The following is a 12,124-nucleotide window of genomic DNA, read 5'->3' as shown; positions in this document are numbered from 1 at the left end:
GACCGAGCATCAACTAAAACCTCAATTTTTAATAATTATTATTAGAGCAATATCCATAGCCTGCACAGTCATCGCTGCTAAAATCCAGAGGAAACACTATCTGCATGACCTCCAAACCCTTTACCATGCAGACCACCAGCACTGATCAGGTGCATTCATTGTACACAATTGTGTAGCCTACATACTAGAACTGTGGTACAAAAATGTAGTTATGCTCCTACCTCCGAAAGGGTGCCAAATTATGCTCCAAATTTTCAACCACCAAATTATGCCGGCATAATCCGCCGGTGCCTAGTGAGACCCCTCACGTCCGCACAGGTGAAAGCACTGGCATTCCTCACGTGCTCACGACCTGCTCAGTACCACACACGCTCGTCATACAGCCCATTTACTCTGATCTGATGTCATGTTAACCAAACCTCGCAAAGAATCAGGGCATACACAGACAGGAATGAAGATTGATTCAAATGAAGATTCTAAATAGCGTAATATCCCAACACCTGCTCATATAGGGCTTGTTAAATCATCCATACCGTTGAACATTCAGAAAAGTATTGCTGATCAAGGGAATAATAGCCTGGAAGGGTGCAACTCCAGTAATAAGAAAACAATTTGCCACAATAAAAAAATACTTCCAAGGAGTTGAAGGATAAAAGCATTTCGTTGTTGTTGTTGTGTCACCGTCGACGTCGTTTCAATAAGACAGAAAGCACAGAGAGAGAGAGAGAGAGAGAGAGAGAGAGAGAGAGAGAGAGAGAGAGAGAGAGAGAGAGAGAGAGAGAGAGAGAGTGAGAGAGAGTGAGAGAGAGAGGGAGAGAGAAAGAGAGAGAGGGAGAGAGAGGGAGAGGGAGAGAGAGAGAGAGAGGGAGAGAGAGGGAGAGGGAGAGGGAGAGAGAGAGAGAGGGAGAGAGAGAGAGAGAGAGAGAGAGAGAGAGAGAGAGAGAGAGAGAGAGAGAGAGAGAGAGAGAGAGAGAGAGAGAGAGAGAGAGAGGAGAGAGAGAGAGAGGAGCGAAGGGAGAGAGAGAGAGAGACTTGGTGTAGTGTGCAACAGCACTGTCACATTTAAAAATTGATAAGATAACTAACATATAACTCGTAACATTGCATAGAAAACAGAGAGCAGCCAGGGACACCAATAGCATACAGCATCTCTACGAACAATCAGCTGGTTCATTGGAGAGAGGGAGGGAGGGGGGGGGGGGGGGGGGGGAGGGAGCGCAGAGAGCTAAGACCAATACAATAGACTTTCAATTGATAAAGCAGGGCCGCACACAGCGGTCTTGCACCAGCATGTACATGGGTTGCCAGCAACTTTGTACAGAGCAAGCTGCCGCCTCAGCTTCCAAGTCACTCTAGCCTGCAGACTCCGCCGACGCAGACCATGACGCGCTTCGCACCGGCTTCCTTCTCCGCTTGGTACTTCTCATAGATATGCTTGGCGGCAACTACGTCCTCAATGGCCAAACCTGGCGTAGGTCGATAACAGTCAACAACAACATCCGCAAGGATAATGGCAGGATTATAAAAAGTTTGGAACTACGCATAAGCATGTCTTAAGAAATTGGAACCTCGAGCTGGCCAAGTACGCCTAATTAGAACTCCCATTAAATCTGCTTATATAGAAAGGGTGTGGGGTTGCTGCTGATTGCACAGGGAACAAGCAAGAGAAGCAGTGCATTGTCGTCATCTTACCTAGGTTCTTGAAGACAACCGTTTCACCGCTTTGAACAACGCCAGGCTCGCCGGCTGGCGTCGCAAGGACTTCACCGAGTTCGGCACGGATCTCCGCCTGCAAGCAGCGGAGTGGACCATAAAGAGTCATAACGAGTACCGTCAAGACTCAAGATATGTCCAAATGCAGATACCAGCACCACAGCAGACCCGCTATGAGAAACAGGGTTAGCCAAGCGAATAAACTACTTCCAAGTACCAAGTACAATCCAGTTGTCGATGATTACTACTTGTACTTTACTAGGCTAAGTAGGGTGGATATAGCAGGAATGGGGGTGATGATAAGAACAATGTCCAGTGCTAGTCATACAGAGCTGTGTCTTCAGGAGCGTAGTAGCTAGTACGATGGTCAGGTTTTGGCTGGGAAAAAAGCGTTTGAATCGTTTCGGCAGTGAAAGAGGAATAAATGACACCGGCAATAGTAACTGTTGTCAATCGTGTGCCCGTGTACAGTATATTGTGTATTGATAGGAGCATGGCTTTGCTACATGCCTGGGCATAGCCTGTCTTCTATGCAAACCCTTGCAACACAGAGACCAGTACAGTACAGGTACTAGAAGTATCTGCTACAAAAGAACAGCACCTCACAATAAATCATGAAGGAATAACTAATAAGTCACAAGTTAGTTAGTTGTTGGTGAGCTTCACTGTGAGCTTCATGCTGGGTCAGGGTGCGATTACCTTTGACATGCGGACAGCACCGGATTCCTTGAGGGCGCCCGGGCGAGAGTCAACAATCACCGCCGCTGATTCCATCAGAGTCTCGTCCAGCTCGCGGTCTGTGGGCTTGTAAGCGCCGACAGCTGTGCGTCCCGGAAAACACGGCCAATATAGCGTGTGAGTACCGGTATACTATGCGCACAGTATGTTTCAGAATGAGTACTGGCAGTACAGGGACATTTCCAATGTTACTGATGGCAATACTGTACTCTCGAGAACAAGATTTTATTTACGCCCCTCTGGCCACAGTACTGGTCGTGCCAACACAAAGAAGTGCTGTGTGCACCTAAAGGCTTGCGCGGTTTTTGAATCCGGTGATGTCCTCATGTCATAAGGTAGACCAGTGCCTAGATGTCTAGCACTGGATAACGCAGGTCTAGCGAAGTGGAGAAGTGAGCAGCTTTGGGAGAGGCTGAGTACCACTGGTAAAGGGATTTAAAAAGATTCGTCCTTTATTTCAACAAGCCAATAGCTAGATAGCCATCGTAGTCACATGCGGCAGTTGCTGTTGCATCACTGCTCAGCGATTAAACTGGCAAACTGGCTGGTGAATTACCTTCGACTTGAGAATATCACCAGATTCTTTGGCGGCGGCAGCGCGTGAATCCACGATGACCGCGGATGACTCCATTAGTGTGCAGTCTAGCTCGGACAAGTGAGCTTGACACGCGCCGACAGCTGTGTGAAACAGAGACAACTGCCGCTAGTATTACTGAGTCAACTGATGACTGACCAACGAATAGTGAATACTAGTACTGTACACAGTGTACACACAATCCCTGCATCATACCCTTCAATGCTACTGTACACACAATCCCTGCATCATACCCTTCAATGCTACTGTACACACAATCCCTGCATCATACCCTTCAATGCTACTGTACACACAATCCCTGCATCATACCCTTCAATGCTACTCTACACACAATCCCTGCATCATACCCTTCAATGCTACTGTACACACAATCCCTGCATCATACCCTTCAATGCTACTGTACACACAATCCCTGCATCATACCCTTCAATGCTACTGTACACACAATCCCTGCATCATACCCTTCAATGCTACTGTACACACAATCCCTGCATCATACCCTTCAATGCTACTGTACACACAATCCCTGCATCATACCCTTCAATGCTACCAAGAGTACATAAACCAGAGTGTGCAACTCGGGATGGTTCCTGTGGGAGCGTAATTCGTGCACTACGTCATTTCTGACGGCATGGTAAGCCACAGGTACGGTGAAAAGTTGCGTAACCAGTCGCGGTGGTGCAGTTCACTGAGTTTGTCCTGATTTCGGTTTTTTGAGACGGATAGCCTGGTGACTTTACTTGTCGGTGGATGTACGCAGCGAACACAGTCACACAAAACACCGAAATCCTGAAACAGGACGTCTAAAATCAAGCAAACTTGGCTGATTTCCGGGCTATGAAACATGAAAATTTGAGCTCTACGCAAGTCGCGGCTTGGCTGATCTCATCAGGGTGACGTAGTGCACGAACTGCGCTGTTTCAGATCTGATATGCACAGTTGCACACTCTGGTTTATGTACTCTTGATGCTACTGTACACACAATCCCTGCATCATAGGCTGTGTTTACATGAGAAATTTTAACCCGGGTCGAGTTCAGCCCGGGTTGAAAGTCTGTACGATAGACAAAAGAGGTGAGCGTTTACATGAAGACAGTTGACCCGGGTCAAATACTGATATGCCGCCAAAAGTCCACTTCTACAGTCCTGTATGGTCACGTGAATCCGTTCGCGCGAAATTTGCATCTGCAGTGCTGTTCAAACCTGGCGCGAGATACGCACAGAAGTACGTTTGTACGATTTTCTTGACCCGGGTTGATTTCAACCCTCCCCTTGGGGGGAGGGTTGAAATCAACCCGGGGCGAAATTTCAACCCGAGTCAAGCGCAATGCGTCATGTAAACGCGCCATTCACTTTGTGCACATGGCGGGTTGAAATCTGACCCGGGTCGAACTCAACCCGGGTTGAAACGCTTCATGTAAACACAGCCATACCCTTCAATGCTACTGTACACACAATCCCTGCATCATACCCTTCAATGCTACTGTACACACAATCCCTGCATCATACCCTTCAATGCTACTGTACACACAATCCCTGCATCATACCCTTCAATGCTACTGTACACACAATCCCTGCATCATACCCTTCAATGCTACTGTACACACAATCCCTGCATCATACCCTTCAATGCTACTGTACACACAATCCCTGCATCATACCCTTCAATGCTCGCACCTATGTTGCTTTGTGTGTGTTTGGACATGACAGTACCATCTCTTTCGCCTCTCTTCCTTCCTTCCATCTCTCAATTTTCGGATGCCCAGAAGCAAGAGTGCATAAACCAGAGCATGCAGCGCCGCATCTATGCCGCATAAAACCGATACTATGGCGAAGTTTCGTTTCTGGTTAGGTCATCTTGAATCATAGATAGCCCGTTATCCTTTTTTATTTATTTATTTATTTTTTACGACGTAAGGCCAAGCCTCTTGTGCGGGCAAACTAAACACAATTACGAGTGCAACCTCAAGCCCGTTATCCCATAGATGCAGTGCTACACTACCGTATCACTAAGGTGATAATAGGAAATTCGCCTGCGTTTTTCAAATTTTGTACGACAAGCAGCAATGCGCAAAATCATCTTGGTGATACGGAAAATTGAACATGCGAACCGTGTGAGATGCAGCAAAGGTGAGTCACTATGACCTAAACAAAAAACTTCGCCGTGGGACGCACACTCGGGTTTACAAATCGTACCAAATGAAAAAAATTAAAAACTGGTTCAAAATGTGGAGGATATGGGGTTCGAACCCATGGCCTCTCGCATGCAAAGCGAGCGCTCTACCACTGAGCTAAACCCCCTCGGATGAAGCTTGGTTTATATCCTGGCAACATGTCCATTTCGCAGCTAGGGTGAGAAAGAAGGAGAGAGGTGGGGAGAAAGAGAGAGAGAGAGAGAGAGAGAGAGAGAGAGAGAGAGAAGAGAAGAGAGAGAGAGAGAGAGAAGAGAAGAGAGAGAGAGAGAGATGCACGGGGAAGAAGCCGGTACAGTACTGTACAGCCATTGCAGTATAGAACTGTAACTAATACTATCCACAGTGTCCTTACCTGCCACAACAGCACCCTTCTTTACCCAGTCACCAAACACAATGGGTTCCTTTGCCATAGTCGTAGTGACGATCACATCCGCATCTTCTACAGCTTCTTTCACAGTGTCACACACGCTCACCGGCTCTGTGACCTGACTGGCAAATTTCTGTGCATTCTCCTTAGTGCGGCTGTAGATTCTAACCTGAAACAGACAAGGCAACCCCGCATCACAAACGTGGAGACTAGGCACGCATAGACAAGTTGATGCTGGTTGGGAGTCAGTGATTTTGCTAGTTCAGCTACACATCGACTGTTTGTAGGAAAGGCATTGAAAGGACAGGGTGACAGCAGAATTCGGCAGGTCACTACTGTCCGTGCAACCTAACTTACACGTGTTCTCACTCCAACACAATCATGCTTTGCAAACCTGAGCATGAGACACATTCCTGCGTAAATAGTGCACAGGAACCAGCTGCAAAAAGCGCACTCGCGCAACATGCACACACTGAATGTTGTTACTGTACTACGATGGTGGCGGGCATACCTCCTTGACGTCAAAGACGTGACGCAGAACTAGCAGGTGACTGCGTGCCTGCACACCCGAGCCGATTATGGCCACCTTGCCCGACCGCGTGGAAGAAAACCTCTGGAGAGGCAATACCAATAAACAAAACCCCGCAGCTTTAAATACGTACTCCTGAAAGGAAATCAAAGGTCTACAGGATAGAGGAGAAAAAAAAGGGGGGGGGGGGAAGCGGTCATAAGAAATTAGGCCTGAAACGACTCCTAACAAAGGTGAACGAAACATTCTGACGAACTGTACGGTTCGTTTGGCGAACTCACGAACTATTCTCAACGGATATAGTCCCCGCCTGTGGCCACACATGCCCTCCCATCATACAAGTGATCCATGTCAGTCAAATTGCTATGGCCAGCCGCAGTTCATAATACTTGAGTAAATCAACATCTCCAAAATGAAATGAGAGAAGTTCCGACTCAAACCTGAAAGGCAAGTTCAAACAACCCAGAATTAGACGATCTGCAATCACTGTCTTTGTTAGAAAAGCTGTGATAATGGGGGCATGCTTGGGGCTGGGGGTGGCTAACTGGGCTGTGCATTGTTAGTTGCAGTACCAGCAAGGGACTGCATGTACCTACGCATGCATCGACGCACTTTCGACACCCTGATGTAGCGAATCGAATTCTCCTCAACTCCTTTTTGGAGCGAACCTAGTCGAACGTTCTAAAATTCGTTTCACCCCTATTAGAAAGTATGATATAGGCATGGGGGTGGCATCCAAAGGCAAACAAGCAAGGTGAATGAAATCTTATCTATGTGATGCAGATTGTAAACGGACAGCTGATGCAAGTACGTCAAGCCAACATTCCCGACCAAAACTTGGTGCCTTGTATCTACCATCGATCTATATAGGGATTCCATTACCAAGTGGATAGGTGAAGTGTGCTATGTAAAGCCAAGAGTGAATAACCGCCAGAGTGTGCACCTCTGAACCATACCCACTGACCACCAAAATTCCTGATCTATGCCATTGCTTTCCTGTGGGTGCGCACAAAGTAGTCATTGATTGTAAAAGAGTACCTCTCTCTCTCTCTCACCAGCTATCAGTAATTTGTTCATGGTTGAGAATATGCAGAGCTCAGATGGAGCAGCACAGCCCGATGGCGTAGATCAAGACTCATTGACAAGACGTATTGATGGTTCGTTACCCAATGGAGTTGCACACTCTGAAGGGAAGGCACTCATGGTTAAGCATACCAAATCATAATCATTGATTTGTAGCATTCAAACGGTACCCATAGAAGAGTTGGAATACAATTCATGCATTGGATGAGGCCAGCAATCTCCACTTCACCAGCACAGGTGCTGCACAATAGAGATCACTCACCCTGATGGCCAGAGCAGACACGGCTGCGGTTCTCATGGCAGTGATAACGCCACCGTCGATAAGCTGCAAGACAAGGCACAGCAATTACAACACAACCTACTAATGGCAACAAGACACTCTACATAAACTATTTGTGTGAATGAAAAGCGGCGCAGCGTCAACACACACACACATGAACTAAGTTAACCCTTATCCGACCGTCAAAGTGGACAAATTCTCAGTCCAAGCAAGACGCCGCGACTCATTTTGTTGATAACTTTAGTTTCCCTTGGGAGATATTGGCAAACTTGGGCTTTTTGGAAAGCTTGAGCCATGAGGAATTCTCTAGAAGCAGTTTCTAACTTTCATTTGTAAGAGGAACAAAACTCCATCTCCAATTCCATTTTGTGAAGAGAAGTACGGCTCATCGACATGTGGACTATTTGTAGTCTTAATTTTGTACTTTCATGCTAACACATTTTGAATATACCATCAGGGAAGCATCCAGGCAACGTTTTAGGAGGGCAATGTAATCATTGCCAAAGTTACACCATTTGAAAACTTGTTTCGTACGCGGTGCGAAAACACACCTCGCTCAGAGACTTTTAACCTCTCTTTGAAAGATGCTAAGACGCTCCGGTCTTTTGCAAATGAATGGTGGGTCTTTCCAGCATCTTTTGAGACCAAAATGGTGCAGATTCGATCAAAATTAAGTGAGTTACAGCTTGTTAAAGTCATCGACGGATAGTCGTCGATTTTTGACTGGCCGGTCGGAAAAGGGTTAAACATGTACATGCTATGCTAGTCATGGCACCTTGTGCTTGGAGAACCGTATTTTACATGTTTTAAGTCAACCGGATAATCGAACACACATACCTTATGTATGCATGACATAATTATAGTGTAAATCGGTAACCAACGATTTTCTTCCGGATGGCGGGGATCCGGATAAAAGAGGACCGGATAAGCAAGGTCTGACTGTACTAGTAGTCGACCTACAAACAGGATTATTGAACCGGTAAACCGAGACCCTAAGTATGGGGGGGGGGGGGGAGGTCATATCTGGCAACATATGGTACACCATTCAACAGCTTGCAAAGCTGAGGAGTCGACTGCCACATCATATCCTGGCATTGCATCACACATCTTCTTGAAGTGGTACACACACACACACACATACACACACACATACACACACGCACACACACGCACACACACACGCGCACACCATTGTGATATCTAGAACAGTGTACTAACGTACAGACAGCACTTCACCAGTCGCGGCATTGAACAAAACAATCATGGCCGAGTGTGATGGCAGACCTCGCTGTGCATTTCCCGGGAACACCGACACCAGCTTCACAGCAAGCCCACTATCTTGGCAACTGTATGCCGGCATGACGGCCAAAGCACTACAAAGAAAAGGGCAAAACATGACACACTAGTATTCACCAGGATATGCTGCATACTCAGTAGCACTCTACAGAGTATTCACCAGGATATGGTGCATACTCAGTAGCACTCTACAGAATTTAGTTCAGGATCAGGATCCAGAGTACACACAGTGCCTCAACATGAAACATACGGTACCAAATGTACTCACAGGAAGTGTGAGTTACGAAGTCTGAAGAAAATGTTGAACGGCCTCTGCTGGGATGACGACTACACCATAGCTCAGTGGTCAGAGCATCGCTGGCTACAAGCAAAGGTCCCTGGTTCGAGTCCTGGTGGTGACAGTCAATTTTTTCTTCAGACTTTTCCCGTTTGTCTCTTTCCCTCAAACCAGTTCACAAATGTACTTACGGTAACCTTTTTGGCCAAATACTGGATATGGGCATTATAGAGCTTTTTCAAAGACGCCTTTCCCGCCACCGCCCCGGCGATCACCCCGAGATTGTGGTGAACAGGTCGCATGTCAAAATGCATTGAAAAGTATACAAAATGTGACAGGTTCGTCTCCACCAGCGCTTGGAGCGATTCTGAAGCTTGCTCTTTTTCGCGCAAGCCATGGAAGGGCCTGGCAACTGCTCTGACTCAACACAAGTGTCGGATGTCAAGTGGAGCGCCATTCTACTGCTTCTTTCACCTCTATGCATCCATTCCCATACAAAGTGAACGTGAACTGGGCTTCGCCTGTTCACCAGCGATTCAAAAATTTCTCGCACGCGACCCCAAAAAAGTGACCGTTGGTACAACCTTGAACAAGCTCTATACTCCGGCACGTATTTTTTAAACGTATTATTTATCCACAAGTGGCAACAACTTTGCCACACTACACAACAAACATTATTTGAACAATTTTAGGGTAATAATACCGTATTTTACCGGTTGTAAGTCGACCCCGGTTGTAAGTCGACCCCGGTTATAAGTCGACCCCCGTATCTGGAGGTCTCAATTCTGCGTTTGAAAGTGTTCACCCAACGAAGCATTACTAACCACTCCCTGCTACTAACACATCAACAAATCATGTAAACATTCCTTAATGGAGGTTATAACGTCCCAATCCTTGAAAAAGGCCAATAAATTGGAAAAAATGTGTACACATAGTGCACTTGTGCATGCATGCAGTGCATGCAGGTTATTTTTTGTAAGTTACTGATAGTTCCCGGTTATAAGTCGAATCCCGGTTGTAAGTCGACCCCCACCTTTTTTCCTTCTATTTTTAGTCGTACAAGGTCGACTTACAACCGGAAAAATACGGTACTATCTTTCTGGACACACAAATTCGGCTTATGAATAGGCTGACAAATAGCTTCCAAAACGTTTAACTGCAACAGATAACCATGACGAGCACGGCACAAAACAGAAAAACATGAATCAGACTAAGTACGACAACAGTCAGTACTAGAGACCAAATGATTGTATACTGGAACAAGTTTTCGCACAATGCTCTTCAGGAATCACCGTTCTACTAAAGAACAAATAAGAACAAAGTAGATAATATAGCAATCAAGGTAGGGTAGCAGGATACAATGACAGCACTAAAATATCAAGGTGTGATATTTCTCACAAAAGTGTGCACAAAACAAAGGTATGAGAACTATTTTTTGTTGCTGATCCACACATGCCACACTGAGTTCTTATACCCTTGTTTTGTACACACTTTTGTGAGAAATATCACACCTTGATATTTTAGTGCTACCCTACCTTGATTGCTATATTATTAATTTTACTTTGTTCTTTAGTACAACGGTGATTCCTGAAGGGTGTTGTGCGAAAACTTGTTCCAGTGTACAATCATTTCGTCTCTAGTACTGACTGTTGCCATACTTAGTCTGATTCATGTTTTTCTGTTTTGTGCCGCGCTCGTCATGGTTATCTGTTGCAGTTAAACGTTAAAAGTTTTGGAAGCTATTAATTTTTCAGCGTATTCATAAGCCAAATTTGTGTGTCCAGAAAGATAGTATTATTATTTATTACCCTAAGTGTTCAAATAGTGTTTGTTGTGTAGTGTGGCAAAGTTGTTGCCACTTGTGCCTAAATCATCAGTAAATGTGTTTTGTCACCTTTTTATTTGTTAGTATTATCAAGAGTCCACAAACAAGAGTATGCAACTGTGATCTCTTTTCTATGGGCCAGATGCGCGGCGCACTGCCTTCATTACATCATTCAGCTGCAGCCCGCGCACTGCGGAAAATCAAACACCGCACTTTTCCTCTGGTTTGAAATGAACTTTTGTACGGAACTGGAGTTCACGCACCAAAATTTAGAGATCGCGTAGGTACTGGAAAGAATCGAGCAAAAACAGATGTGCTTGTACAAGAAATTGTGGGTTTGAGTGAATGCTTCCCGAACGTCATAAAGGCAAGTTACGTAATGAAGGCAGCACGCCGCACACTGACCCATAACCACAGTTGCATACTCCTGTTTATGCACTCTTGGTATTATTTATCAGCGTTTGTACAAGCCTAATTTGTGTGCACAGAAAGATAGTATAATAAGGTTGAAATTGTTCAAGTAACGTGCTGTGTTTGGTGTGACCAAGCTTGGCCGTTAGTGTTCTAGGTGAAATGTACTGCTGTTATGTGTTTTCACTTTGTCCTTCTTTCTTTCTCTTGTTTTTTTCATTTTTCATTTGCAGGTTAATTATTCACTGGTTTGAGGGAAAGACATAAACGGGAAAAGTCTGAAGAAAAAACTGACTGTCACCACTCTCTTTTCAATCAATCTTTTTCAATCCCTCAAACTTATGAAAATTTAAAAATACACGCCTTGATGTATTCTTCATACCCAGATTCATCTCCAACTGGTATGACTGTCCTCACGGGCATCACCACGCCACCAGCTTCACCAGCGGAGAAGTTCCGCAGGCCCGTCTCCAGTTCACTCATCAGCGTAGGCACGTTCAGCAATTTGTAGGCGGTGGCAGCATTGATGAAGGGCGGCGACACACTACTGCCATGGCTGATTATATAATCCTCCATTGCGAAAATATTTCGACTCGGTGACAAGAGCAGGTACTGCGGGTGGCCCAGTTGCAAAAAGACGTCGATTTTATCAAGTCGAGCTCTCTTTCATCACTGGGTCACTGCTGGAAGACACGGTATAACTATTGTTAGTGTGGAGATAACTCTTCCAAAAGAAAAGGACTGACCATTCTCACTAGAAATATTCTGTAAAGTTTGCCCACATTTTCGTGGCATATCATTTCGAAATCTACGAGT

General features: G+C 45.5%; 1 protein-coding gene and 1 non-coding gene across 3 annotated transcripts; both read right to left on the bottom strand.

Moving 5' to 3' along the window:
* Window positions 1-404: 404 nt before the first annotated feature.
* Window positions 405-12,124, bottom strand: LOC135829911 (ketimine reductase mu-crystallin-like). 2 transcript variants are annotated; one of them, XM_065342299.1, is made up of 8 exons: window positions 11,691-12,124; window positions 8,722-8,872; window positions 7,482-7,544; window positions 6,119-6,220; window positions 5,593-5,776; window positions 3,008-3,129; window positions 1,693-1,789; window positions 405-1,466 (listed from the first exon to the last, which is right to left on the bottom strand). In XM_065342299.1, the coding sequence occupies exons 1-8, from the start codon at window positions 11,882-11,884 to the stop codon at window positions 1,348-1,350; spliced, it is 1,032 nt and encodes a 343-aa protein (XP_065198371.1). In that variant the 5' UTR covers window positions 11,885-12,124; the 3' UTR covers window positions 405-1,347. The 2 variants fall into 2 exon arrangements, with proteins under 2 accessions (XP_065198371.1, XP_065198365.1); XM_065342293.1 differs by lacking the exon at window positions 3,008-3,129 and adding an exon at window positions 2,413-2,534 and having other exon boundaries at window positions 11,691-12,123.
* Window positions 5,275-5,346, bottom strand: Trnaa-ugc (transfer RNA alanine (anticodon UGC)). Its single transcript has one exon. It is a non-coding gene; the product is annotated as a tRNA-Ala (tRNA).

This window comes from Sycon ciliatum, chromosome 1 (assembly GCF_964019385.1).
Source record: "Sycon ciliatum chromosome 1, ocSycCili1.1, whole genome shotgun sequence".
Lineage (NCBI taxonomy): Eukaryota > Metazoa > Porifera > Calcarea > Leucosolenida > Sycettidae > Sycon > Sycon ciliatum.
The sequence above is the reverse complement of the archived record's forward strand: the minus strand, read 5'-3'. Positions and strand labels throughout refer to the sequence as shown.